The 13,327-nt window shown below is 40.8% G+C and overlaps 1 protein-coding gene across 5 annotated transcripts in view; it reads left to right on the top strand.

Moving 5' to 3' along the window:
• Positions 1-12,197, top strand: part of LOC124393690 (HMG box transcription factor BBX) — a 42,829-nt gene extending 30,632 nt beyond the window's left edge. For 4 of the 5 annotated variants that reach the window (XM_046861667.1, XM_046861665.1, XM_046861666.1 and 1 more), the window contains 11 exons: positions 1,112-1,189; positions 1,274-1,351; positions 1,837-1,914; positions 4,777-4,854; positions 5,431-6,238; positions 6,561-6,699; positions 6,903-7,054; positions 7,204-7,293; positions 7,760-7,951; positions 9,981-10,155; positions 10,541-12,197. In XM_046861667.1, coding sequence (XP_046717623.1) covers positions 1,112-1,189; positions 1,274-1,351; positions 1,837-1,914; positions 4,777-4,854; positions 5,431-6,238; positions 6,561-6,699; positions 6,903-7,054; positions 7,204-7,293; positions 7,760-7,951; positions 9,981-10,155; positions 10,541-10,631 — 1,959 coding nt within the window. In that variant the 3' untranslated portion in view covers positions 10,632-12,197. The remainder of the gene's footprint in view (positions 1-1,111; positions 1,190-1,273; positions 1,352-1,836; positions 1,915-4,776; positions 4,855-5,430; positions 6,239-6,560; positions 6,700-6,902; positions 7,055-7,203; positions 7,294-7,759; positions 7,952-9,980; positions 10,156-10,540) is intronic. The other variant, XM_046861669.1, reaches the window with a different exon arrangement.
• Positions 12,198-13,327: the final 1,130 nt, after the last annotated feature.

The raw sequence follows: 13,327 nt of genomic DNA, 5'->3' as shown, positions 1-13,327 counted from the left end.
AGGCTTAATTCGATTAAGAAAACCATTATTTAGAGCAGTGGTCGCCAACCCCCGGGCCGCGCACTAACACCCGGTCCATGGGTCAATTGGTACTGGGCCGCACAGAGAGAATACATATCTTACATTATTTCCGTTTTATTTAATATCTGATTCTGAATGATGTTTTATTTTGGAAAATTACCGGATTATCTCCCCCACATCTGTCTATAACTGACTCTTGATGCATGTGAAGATGCCTCAATCACATGTCTTACCTCCATCCACTACCTTCTTAAAGGGGCTGCTCCGGCAGCTTACACATAATACATTACTGCTAAATTCAAACCCCCAAGCGAGCAAAATGAACAAAAAACAACACAGTGGATTTATGTTTATTAATATATTTAGAAAATACCAGTTTTTATGCCGCTCGTATCATTTCATTTTGTTGAATTTATCCGCCACACCTTAAAGGCCGGTCCGTGAAAATATTGTCCGTCATTAATTCCGGTCCGTGAAAATATCGTCCGACATTAAAAAGGTTTGTGGCACAAAAAAGGGTTGGGGACCGCTGATTTAAAGAACCGAGCCTACAGGCAAATTATGAATCAATTTGAAAGTGTTAAAAGGTCAGGATTAGTTCTGATCTGATCGTAACCTGATATAAATGAAATATATGCATATGTATGGACAAATAAAGAGAGATTGTTTTCTAGCGTGTGAGTCCAGTGGTTTCATTGTCGTAATCTATATTATATTTAAGACTATAAAAAATATATTACGGGTTGTTCCCTGACTTACTACTGTATATAGATGCGTTGCGATGAGACGTCGTAACTTAAAACTACATGGTCATCAGCACTGTAAACTGTGATTTGTTAATAATTGAACAAATTTCAGTACATAATTTGGCAAAACGGAGCAATTTACATTAGCGTAAGGAATAAACTATACAAAATATGTGTATGTGGCAACGGGTGCTTGGACGAGCACCAGTTTGTGAGTTGAGGGCGGAGCCGGACGCGATCTGGTTCGGTGTCCGGTGGGGCTGATTAAAAGGAGATAGACAAGAGTGCTTAGATGTGTTATCATATTTATTTATTTATTTATTTATTATTTTTGTTTTTTTTAGATCTCTAATAGTTCACAGAGCGGAGTTGCAGATGTTGCAAAGCATACTGGGAAATCTGCCTTTTTCCAGCCGACTGAGGTAAAACTGCAGGATACAGACACACAGCCATGTGCATGACCACAACTATGATTGCTCAATGCTTTGTACTTTACATCTGCGCAGACTTCCTCGTGTCCAGCTCGGCTTGTTGAAGGGTGTGAAACTTCAGAGTGCCGAAGTGCAGCGGCTCCTCAGACCGAGGTGAGAAAAGCCCTAAATTCCAATCTCGTACATAAATGTGAAGATGTACGTAATTGTTATTTTTAATAATCCTCTCATGACTAATCCAAATGCAGCGTGTGAAGTTCCTCAGCTGAAGAAGCTTCGCTTGGTCCTAAAAAATTGCTGGTTAATTGTAAGCTGTTGACCTTTTAATTAGCTTTTTAGTATTCCCCGCTCCGGCAAATGCCTTGTTCATTTAATTAATACGTTCTTGGCGAATAAACAAAACAGTAGTATTTCATGCTGTAATAACGGCTAAGAACCGGCTGAGGAGATGTTTTACCCTCTGCAGCCCCTGATTTCTTTAATGAAATCACTGTACTTTAAAGAAAGCAGCCGTGAAAAAATTTGATCCCTGAGCTGAATATTGCTCAGTCACTTCCCACCCCACACGCAAGATCTTATGTAAGGTTACATTTCTGAAACATTCTTCTCACTGTCGTCTTCTTGCTCTTGTTCTTCAGGTATGTGGCCTTTCTCAGCCCAACTCGCCAGATTTACCCAGCAGCTGCATGCGCTGTCCTCTCTTCCAGCTGGCTGAGGTGAGTCTCAGGCTTGATACTGTAGTAACACCAAATCCAGTGCGTTGTTGTTTATAAAACCTGTCATTTCTAATACTTTTAGTTACCGTAACTTCCGGACTATTAAGGGCACCCAAATATAAGCCGCACCCACTGAATTTGACAAAGATTTTTATTTTGAACATAAATACACTGCACCTGTCTATAAGCCACACCTGTCTATAAGCCACACCTGTCTATAAGCCGCAGTCTACATTGCATTCTAAGTCTACACTGAAACTAATGAACTTTACACAGGCTTTAACGAAAGACAGTGTCTGTTACACGGCTTGTATCTAAACAGTAGCCTACCAAGAAAGTCATTGTTCACTGTCTTACTCCTTCCTTTTACAACAATTTCTCTTGGGAGTTTTTCTTTTGGCATCGTCGTGCGTTTAAAAATCACCATCGGTGAAGCTTTTCTCCCGATGCCTTGCAGCTCAGAACACAGGTGAAGTGCGTTTTTTCAGCGTGATGAATGATTCGCATTTTCTGTAGACAGTCCGAGTGAGCGGCAGGTCAAACGTCAGAGGAACCTCATCCATATTTATGATGTGGTGCGGCCCAATTTAGGGGGAGGGCATCTGATTTAATATAAAGAGTTTCATTGGTTCACCTGAACCCGTTCTGCAATTTCATTGGTCCAATGTTATGGGGTTCATTTTTTTGGCTTGAAGTTTGTGAAACCGGGAAAAACCCAGAAAAAATCCATATATTAGCCGCTTCATTGCATAAGCCGCGGGGTTCAAAGTGTGGGAAAAACATAGCGGCTTATTGTCCGGAAAATACGGTAGTTATAGTTTGATATGTTTCTTAGCCAATAGAACATCATTCTGCATTTTTTTTTTAAAGAGAACCGAAATAAGTTGTTTTTTTTTACCAAAAAGCTGTAGGAGTGATGATATGCAAACCTCATTGAATCTTGTTGGATGGTTGTGCTGTTCTAATCAGAAAAAAAAAAAACAATCAGTGGTGTGGTGCGTGTATGTTTTTGAGTGTGGAAAAACACACTTGACGGAGCATGCTGTTAGAAGAATATCATTCATCGTAGGGTGGCGTTCAGGGCAGGTCTCAAAGTAAATTATCTTCATGCTTATCACAACGTGGTGTTCTGCTGATGTTACGCCTCTGCTATATTAAAACCTTGCAGTGAAGGAAGCATTATGTTTTTGAGTTGCTTGTCTGAGATTCTCGTTAGCATCCAAATTTCATTTGAATGCTTGTAGAATTTATGTGGGATTATCAGTAAAACCAGCAGATGAACAGATTAGATTTTGGTATCGATTTGAGTGGTGCATTAAGGGCACAGAAAGGTCACAGCAATGTTTGTGCATGTTTTTTTTTTCTTTTCAAAAAGCCTCCTTCCTGTTTGCCAAACAGAGATGGTCACGTACACATTTACATACTTCAGGCTCAAACTTTACGCAACAGCTGCTCAGTGTGGTGCTTTCAGGCAGGTCAGCAGCATCAGTCATGATTTTGCCACTGGAATTACTTCTATATTTGTGCAGATGTTTAATAATAATGCAACTCTAGTCTTTTATCCTTGAGATACAAAGGAAGTCATTTGGTCGTTCCTTTAACCAAAACAGAAGTTGCATCAACACTGACAAATACAGGAGACGTGGGAATTATCTGTGTGTTTGCTTGACTTCTAATGGCTTCATGAAAATTGGCAAGTTGATCATCTCTAACAGTTTTGGGATGGATTTTGCATCTGTCCATCTATCTGTGTCCTTTTGTCTGCCTTAAAGATTTTTCTGTTCGATGTCACAAGAATGAGTGTTTGAGTGGACATTCTCGCCAGCGAGGGAACTGATTAGATTTTTGGCCTTGATCCAAATAGCATGAAGGTCATCTCAAGATCGAATGTCTGAAATGGCATGTAAGAAGTTTGTCAGCAGAACACCAGAAAGCGAAAATTAAGATAAGCAAAGAAGAAAAAGTTAAAAATGTAAGTTTAGGGATACGTAGTGTACAGGAGTGATAGTAAAAAATGAGTTTTCCCTCCACCTCTGCTTATTGCCTCTACCCCAACCCCTATATATATATATATATATATATATATATATATATATATATATATATATATATATATATATATATATATATCCGCTCCATGATGATTATGGTTTACATGCTTTGGAGAGGAAGATCTTGAGTGCTCTGATCTCATCCCTACTGAACACCTTTGGGATGAATTGGAAAGCTGACTGCACCCCAGACCTCCTCACCACACCTACATCAGTACCTGCCTTTCATAATAATATCTATAAGCACACTCCAATATCTAGTGGAACATCTTCCCAGCTCATGGCTGGTGTCGAATGATCTTTTTACATTTACCTCATCCTCAGTTTGTTACAATTCAAGATTAGCAGCATGCGTTTAAACTGAATCCATTTTTTGCTACCGTCCCCATAACATCCAGTCATAACAGTGTCACAAGAATCCCAAGAACCATTACTTTAGCATGTTTGTTGAGTTCTCACTTTGTGCCAAAAGTTGTCGTATTCTGAGTGCACAAAGAAAAGGAAACGCATGTCAACCTGCTTTGATGAATAAAATGTGCAAGAATGTGGTGAACATGACCGTTCACAGTGGTTGTGGCTGTAAAACTTGAAGGCCGCTGTGGGTTGCCGTGTTTTTTTTTTGGGGTTTCCAAAGTATGGCCACTGGAGTGATCATATTAATATTAAATGTGGAAGCTGTTTAATGAAATGAACATAATGATATTCAGAAATGTATAATGTTTTGTGTGGGAATTACCCAGGTATTAAAAAAAGTGAAGTACCTGTATGCAGTACCTGTAACCGGGTAATTGTTTTGTTTTTTTTGGTGCAGATATCATCCAGCGGTTCTCAGGCGTCGGTATCTGAGATCAAGCAGTGTGGCCAGTCTGCTCTTTTTCAACTTGCCGAGGTAAAACACACACAACATACACTGTGCACTGCTATTGATGCATTTGATATGTAATTACTGAGAGTAACAGACATCTACAGTACTGTGCAAACACTTTAATATATTGTGCGTACATACAAAGAAACACTGTAAGGAAATATCTTGTCTTTTTTTGTCAGAGAGCTGTTTGGAAAAGTGGCAGTCTAAATAAATGAATAGTATTAAAAAGGATGTCTAATGCTTCTGCAAAGTATTGTATATGTATGCATATGTGTGCGCATGATGCCTGTGTCATCCTTGTCATCCATTGTGTGCCCGGGAATCAATAAATGTACCTGTGTGAATGCAAATGCTGCCACCTGTTGGCCTTTGCTTGTATTACCACCAGTTTATTACCAGTTTTAACCGATTCGATGTTCACTCGAATGTCGACTGCTTGTTAAACACCAATTTAGATTACTTAGATGGTGTGAAATTTTTTGAAACTTTTCTAATCTGGTCAGTAATCAGTGCACTTGTGTTTCATTTTTATCAGATGATTGTTCTGCCAGAGAGTCTGTAGATATATTTATGTGGATCGCTGTGCTTGTATTTTAGATGTGTTTAGCCTCTGAAGCAGAGAAAATGGAGGCCCTTTCCTCCCAACCAGCCATGGACTCGTCCTCTCTCTGTGCGCAGGACAGTGCTCCCAACATAACCCCCACCACGGACATTCCCTCACCAACACCACCGTCATCCTCCCCAACGTCCTGTAAGAAGAAGAAGAAGAAACCAAGCGATCTGGCAAAAGGCGAGAAGAGCCCTGGCTCGCCCAAGAAACCCTGCAAGAAGCGTTCTTCGTCTAACTCGGACCTCGAGAGCTTGTTGTACACCATTGAGGCGGTGGCCAAAGGAGCCTGGGGCTCACAGGAGAAGGAGACAACCAGGAAGCGGCCACGTACTTCAAGTGGTGCCGCGGATCAGCCTTCAACAGCAGATAAGAAAAAGACCAAACCCAAAGCAAAGAAACAGCTCAGGACCAAGGAGGAAGAAGAGGAGAAGGTAGAAGAAGAGGACTGCAAGCAACTCGAGACGGAATGCTCTGTTCTGAGCGATGAAGCAGAGGTGAATCCGGAGTGCAAAAAGGAAGCTGATGTTAAAGTGGACAGAGTGGAGGATTCAGAGCCACACGTCTCTACAGCACAACAAAACACATGTGTAGAAGCGGACCCTCCACTGCCAAACAAAGAAGAAGAGAGGGACCTGGAAATTAAACCAGTTGTATTTCAAACAGAAGAGAAGGACATCGAGCCCAAACCTGAAGCCTGCGGATCTCGGAAATCAGAGCGAAGCTGTAAGGGAGCACTGTACAAGACCCTGGTGTCTGAAGGAATGCTGACATCACTGAGGGCCAACGTGGACAGAGGTATCAGAGTTTTCCTAAATGTTATAAAAATCTTAAAAAAGAAACTTCCCCCAGCTGAAAATAACACGAGATATTTAAAGTTCTTTGCTTATAACTATCATTGGATTATGTAATCATGGTAGTGTTTGGGAGGAGCAGTATTAATACTTACAGGAATACATTTTACGTGACCTTATTTGGACGTTTTCCTTTTTCCATTTGATTACATATTACGCTTTAAGTGTTTGGTTTACGTTTCGCATCATTTACCCTGTTAATGCTCAAGTGTCACCAAGTTGATAGAAATACAGAATAAATCGGAATATTTGTGTGTGACTTTCAGGAAAGAGAGGCTCCATGCGTGGCGCTGTGTCCGAGTCTGAGATAGGATGGACAGATGAAAGCTGTAATTTCACTCAGGTTGCTGCCAGCAACCCCAAAAAACTGAAAAAGTCCAAATCCAAAGAAGAGCCAGCACCAGGGTAAGTCCTCCATTAGTTTAATCAGAGATGAAATGATGAAAAGTGTGTGTACATGTGTATATTATGTAATGAGTCTTAACAGTAGTTTACAACAAATGACTAGGTTTATTGGCTGCAAAGGAAGTACCATTGGGTTTATAAAAAAAAAGAGGAAAAACCCACACAGGGAGGTTTAAGGAAATGATTATTTACTTTATCTGCAGCAACCTAGGGAAGCTGGAGGAGGAGTTCGAGAAGAAGTTTAACAGCCTCCCCCAGTACAGTCCACTGACGTTCGACAAAAAGAGCACAGCGGTCATCAAAAGGAAGAAAGCCAACGGAGCCAACCCTCTGGAAAATCCTGCGCCTAACAAGGGTGAGTATGTCGCCTTTAAATCACTTCCTCCTAACCCATTCACTCATTGCCTGATTTAGTCATACCAACAGGAAGTGCTTCAGAGCATGTCGTGATAACCATCTAACATAGCATGCCGTCTTCCTCTTTTCTGTTTTATGTATAATCAGGTCCATCCCCATCTCAGAAAAAGACTTTATTCCACAAGATTGTTAGCAAGTACAAGCACAAAAAGGAAAAGGCTGGAACTTTGGACAAAGGTGACGCAGAGAACACATGCATCATGCGTCTGCACTTTCTGCATCGGCTTCATTCTCTTGATCAGCTTTCTGGGGTCTTGCTTGTGTGTGCATGAGTGACCTGGTGTGGGTGTGTGTGTTTACATGTGCTTAGAACTTCATGTAGCTCAACAGATCAGTGGTTAAGCCATTTGATTCCTATTGTGGTTTATAACATTTGCTGTTGAACAAAGTAGGTCACATAAAAAAAAAAAAAAGGGGGGACACAATCTATTTTCTAGATAATAACAAGCCATAAAACATTTATTTTTTTTTACAAATTCTTATGTGACCCACTACATTCACTACAGTACTGCATTAAAGTGAACCGTGCAGAGTTAAATGTAGCCCTGTAGCCAGAAGTGTGGTGTACTGTAGCATGTTATTTGTAGTGCTTTCATCTAGCATTTCTATTAATGCTGTATCTGTCGATGTGTCCTGTCTGTAGCCATAGCACAGCCCGAATCAACAGCCAGTGACACCGGCACGGTGAAGTCCGACTCCCCGGGCGTCGTTTCTCTTTCCACTGAGACCCGTAAGATGGGCGATGTGCCTGTGGGTAGCCAGAAAAGAAAAGCCAGAAAAAGCAAAATCACCCACTTGGTGCGCACAGCCGACGGGCGACTGTCGCCTGCTGAGGGTGAGTCACAAAGCATACAAAATCACCCACACTGAAGCTGTCACAATCGATTTTACTGCTCGTACTATCATGGGTCAAGCCCAACACGGCAAATAAATAAGCTTGTAATTTTCTTGACAGCAAATCTGTAAAAAAAAATAATAAAATAAATAAATACATTTGCCTAGGAGTGTATACTGATCAAATACAAATTCAACTCACGGTTTACTTTCAGTAGCCTTTCGTCAAAACTTCTGATCAAATGACAGTTGTGCTGCTCTTAATGAATGGCATGCATGGCATAATTAGTTTGGTTTAAAAAATAAAAATAAAAAGACTACTTTATTAATCCGAAGGGGAAATTGTCATTTTTGCGTATCCCTGGGGTCTGAGCACAGAGTCAGTCATGGTGTGGTGCCCCTGGAGCATATAGGGTTCCGCACCATGCACAAAGGCCCAACAGTGACAGTTTGGAGGTGCTGTGGCTTGAACCCCTGACCTTATGTTCAGTAAACCAGAGCCTTAACCCCTGACCCACCACTGCCCCATAAAAAGTATATACATTTTTATAAAGTATATGTTACGTTTTTTTTATTAAATGAAAATGTAATATAATGTCAGTAACATAAAAACAGACTTTAGTCTCCAACTTACATTTATTTGTTACTTACATGGACCAGGCATAGTATTGAGATTATAACATTATGACAGGTGAATTGAATAGCAATGATTATCTCTTCATCATGGCACCTGTTAGTGGGTGTGATATTATTAGGCATCAAGTAAACATTTTGTCCTCAAAGTTGATGTGTGAGAAGCAGGAAAAATGGGCATGCGTAAGGATTTGAGCGAGTTTAACGAAGGACAAATTGTGATGGCTAGATGACTGGGTCAGAGCATCTACAAAACTGCAGCTCTTCTGGGGTGTTCTTCAGGGGTTCTTCAGTGGTCAATATCTATCAAAAGTGGTCCAAAGAAGCAACAGTGGTGAACCGGCGACAGGGTCATGGGCGGCCGAGGCACAATGATGCACATGAGGTGTGAAGGCTGGCGATCCAACAGACGAACTCCTGTAGCTCATATTGCTGAAGAAGTTAATGCGGGACCAACACAATATTAGGCAGATGGTCATAATGCTATGCCTGATTGGTGGTCATAAAGTTATGCCTGCTCAGTGTATTTTTGTGGTTTGAATTGCAACCGACATTAAGTGCAGTTCATCCTGATTAAAATGTGAAGAGGAAAAGGCCATGTTCATTAGCAAGAGAGCGAATTGGATGGCGTGGGATGCACATGTGCTGCTGTTTGATGCACATACACTACATTAATTTCATCTTCAGTATCTGCCTATACTTCTTATATGCAGTATGGCTCATATATACTCAGTATACACCTGACAGTGTCATGGTTAGGTTTATATTGTAAGAAACAGAACCAAATCAGTTCATTAAAAACTATTGAAGGCGCAAACACTTGCTAGACTATTTCTGAATATTAGCACAGTGCTGTTAAAACAGCCTTTTGACTCCATGACATGAATTTCACACAGTGTTCTTTGAAATTCTTAGAATGTTGATTAATTTGCAATGAATTTCCTTCCTGTCAGCTCAAACCAGCTCTAACCTTTCTCTCCATCATAGCATTTCTGCTATACGATATACTACTTACTAGATTTCTTTTCTGTAGTCACTGTATAATTTTTAGACATTGTTATGCAAGAAAATCCGCAGTCTCTGAAAGACCCATTTGGCGCCAACAGTCTGTCGCAGAATAAAAAAATTTCCTCCATTGTGGTTTTTAATGTAAACATTTGAACTGAAACTCTTGGTGCATATAAGCATGATGTAATGCATTGCCGTGATTGGCTGACAGGATAAATGCATGAATGTACCCCAAAATATTTGTTGTTGGGTGTGTTTTGGCACCGTTCGGCATTATTACAAAAGATTTCAGTCTGAAGTTGAGTTGAACAAAAATAGCATACTGATCGTCATGTGAGACATGTTGCAATTGTACAGGAAACTAAAGAGGTGTGATTTTGTCATTGCAGCGGACAAAGTGAAGGATCTGACCCAGGATCAGGATGGAAAGCCATTAACTCATGAGACTTTATGCAACACTGAGAGCTGCTCCACTGACCACGGACCAGATGAGTCTGGCAGCCTGCCGGCCTTCTTCAGCCTAGCGGCCCTCGCCGAGGTCGCCGCCATGGAGAACGTGCATCGGTGTGTAACGGCACACAAACACGCACACATGGAAACACATTACATGTAAATCTTCGAAACGTGAAACGTCGTGAAGAGGGGTGGTCTCAGGTGCAGTTATATAAATAAATTAGCTGTTAAGCATTGTTCCACAGATAGCGTCGATAGGCTTGGACAGTCACACAAGCTTCCGTGGCTTTGTGGGTAATACCCAGCACGCCTAATTCGATTTTTTTGTCTAAATATGTAATATGATTTTTTTAATCGACATGTTCGCAATTCTGTAGAAATAATAGTTCGAAATAATAAAGATGAATCAAAGAATTACAGTGCATACAAACCACAGTAGTGTATATGTGTAAAAACTCTCTGCTTAATAATTGCATGTATGTGCGTGTGCTTTCAGAGGGCAGCGAGCAGTGAGCATGGCTGCTGAAGGTCAGGTGAAGGACATGGCACCTCAGACTCCCATGCTGATCTCTTGTGCTGATCAGTGAGGGTGTTGACCTCTTCTGCGAGTGGACTTAATTGGGACGTACCTGAGAGCTTTGTGCTGGGGAATATATATACACATTCAAAACGAGTTCTAAAGAGGGAGAGAAAGAGAGCGCATGGAGCAAGCTGAAATGGAAGAGGAGGAAGATGCGCTACTAGGTTACCATGGAGGCTTTAACAAACACACACACACACACAAACACGAGAGATCATGTAGAGGTGTGGTCTGGCTTCCTCCATTTGCTCTAGACATTCAGAAACTGGAGATGGCTGCTGTTTTAAAGTAAACCTTTTTTTTTTCTTTTCTTTTTTTTGCAATATGAGAAAATGGACCTAGGGAAGCTCTCTCAAGTCTTGTTCTCATTTTCAACCGTTCTGCATAAAACCTCTCTCTGTTAGAGGAAAATCTTGTGGCTTCCTGCTCTCTTTCCTGCCCAGAGCCAAACGCACATGCATTGCACACTAGGTGTGTGTGCGCGCGTGTGTAATTTTGCTCTACAGCCCCCATACCTCACAGCCAGCCTGCTTCTCAACCCAAGTCCCTCTCAGCGCAGGCTTCACCTTGACAATGCACAATTAATGCCTAGATGCCTCTTTTCTGGTCAATGACCCTTTTTGGATCCAGCGCAAGCATCCATGACTGCATCTCTCACAAGAGCAGCGTGAGTGAGACTGCAAAAGTGCACGTTTGTGATCCAAAGCAAACAAGTTAATAAGTGATTGAACACTGACCTGGTCAGAAGCCATTCTCTCTCTCTTTTTTATTTTTTCTCTAACAGCTCCCCGTTACTGTACTGGGCACCCTTCCGCTCTCACGTGCACAGCTATATAGATGAATAGATTTTTTTAGAGCAGTATACTTGAATGATACAATGCATTTTATGTCAATACTTGACCTTCCTGCAATGTGGGTGGGTGGATGTGTGTAAACAGTATGAGTGTATGTGTGTGTGCGTGTAGCATCCTGATAGCAAATCCAAATGTGTGTGTGTGTGTGTGTGCTTGAGTCTTGATAGCTAATCCAAAAGAGTGCTACTAGTTTCCTAAGGTAGTTTCGTAACAGACACTGCACTAATTTTTAGCTATACCGTATTACACCAGATGGCAGTTTATTTGTTGCTAGATGGCATCATAAACTGGCACCTCAGTGTGGCTCAGACTTTTAGGCAATTTAATTTTTTTCTCTTCTGGTTTTCTACCATTCGCACTAAACGTGCGCATAATACATTTCTGGGATGAGGTAACAGTGTTAATTTTGATGCACCTCCTACCCCTAGTCTCGTGCCAGCAGAAGTCGTACGCAGTTTCTCTCTTACATGGCGTTAGGCTTTCTTGCTGCTTCTGCCCATTCCTTTGAGTTTCCAGTGTAAGAGAGAAGGGGGAGAGTAGCAAATCGAGCAGAGAATTAGTTCTCTCTCGTGCATGTAACCTGTAACACGCAGTGCCCATAGCACTGAGGATCGCACCTGGCTGATGATTTGCTCCTGGCTCGACATGCACTGTTTTTGTTTTTCCAATAAACCATCATAGAGCCTTTCTTTCAACCTCCTCTGGGAATGAAAGGTTTGCAAAAGAAAAAAAAAATACCCTCATGATTCTGCGTTCAGATCGCTCATCTCTCAGTCAAAATGAAGGAAAGCTCAATATCGACTTCACAATGAGCACTCTAATAGACATTTCCAACATCATAATGACTGATGCTTTTTTTTTTTGTGTGTTTGTTTTTTTTTTTTTTTCTTCAGTTTTTTCGCAAATCGCATCTGTGAAGTTCGCATTTTCTAAGTAAGATGTTTTTAGGAACTATAATACGATCCTCCTTTTTCCCTTAAATGTGTAGTGTGCTTTAGGGAGTTATTTTGCTGGCCTTTTTCTTCTTTTGTATGATTCTAAGGTCAATTCTACTGAATGAAGACTATTGTCATATACAATAAATCGTATACAAATCTTATATACAGTAATCCCCTGTTTATCGCGGTGGTTACGTTCCAAAAAAGCCTGTGATAAACAAAAACCATGCCACCCCGAAAAATGCTATTATATGTATACAGTACTGTACTGTAAACATTTTACTTCATTTTATAATGAATAAGTATATTTTTATTAATAATTGTCATTATTTTAACATAAAACTCTATAAAAACAATAAGTTTTTTGGTCTGTCGTGTTATCCGCGAGAGACCGGGAAAATCAGCCAAACTAATTAGTTTGTGGCAAATGCAATTTTGCGATAAAGCGGGGGATTACTATATATTTTTTTTTTCCTTAAGGGTCAACACTATAGAAATGAAATTTTAATATATTTTAGAGGAGTCAATGTACAGCTTGTATAGCTGTAAATATTTATTGTCCTCTGAAAATAACATGCAGCCATTCATGTTCAAATAGCTGGCAACAAAAGTGAGTACACCCTAAGTGATAACAGCTGTATGTTGGGAACAGGACTTACAAGGGTCGATCAAAGAAGTCGAGTCCTCGTACTGTGTGTCAGGTGCAGAAGCTGCTTCAAAAAACAGACGCATGAGTGCTGCCAGCATTGCTTTAGAGGTTGCAGAAGCAGAAGGTCCGCTTGTCAGTGCTCAGACCGTACGCCACACACTGCAACAAGCAGGCTGTCGTCCAAGAATAAAACCTCTTCTGAAGCTGGCTAATAAGAAAGCCCTCAAACAGTTTGCTGCAGACAACCTGTCTAAGATCATAA

Source organism: Silurus meridionalis, chromosome 11 (assembly GCF_014805685.1).
Source record: "Silurus meridionalis isolate SWU-2019-XX chromosome 11, ASM1480568v1, whole genome shotgun sequence".
In the NCBI taxonomy this organism is placed as follows: Eukaryota; Metazoa; Chordata; class Actinopteri; order Siluriformes; family Siluridae; genus Silurus; species Silurus meridionalis.
The sequence above is the reverse complement of the archived record's forward strand: the minus strand, read 5'-3'. Positions and strand labels throughout refer to the sequence as shown.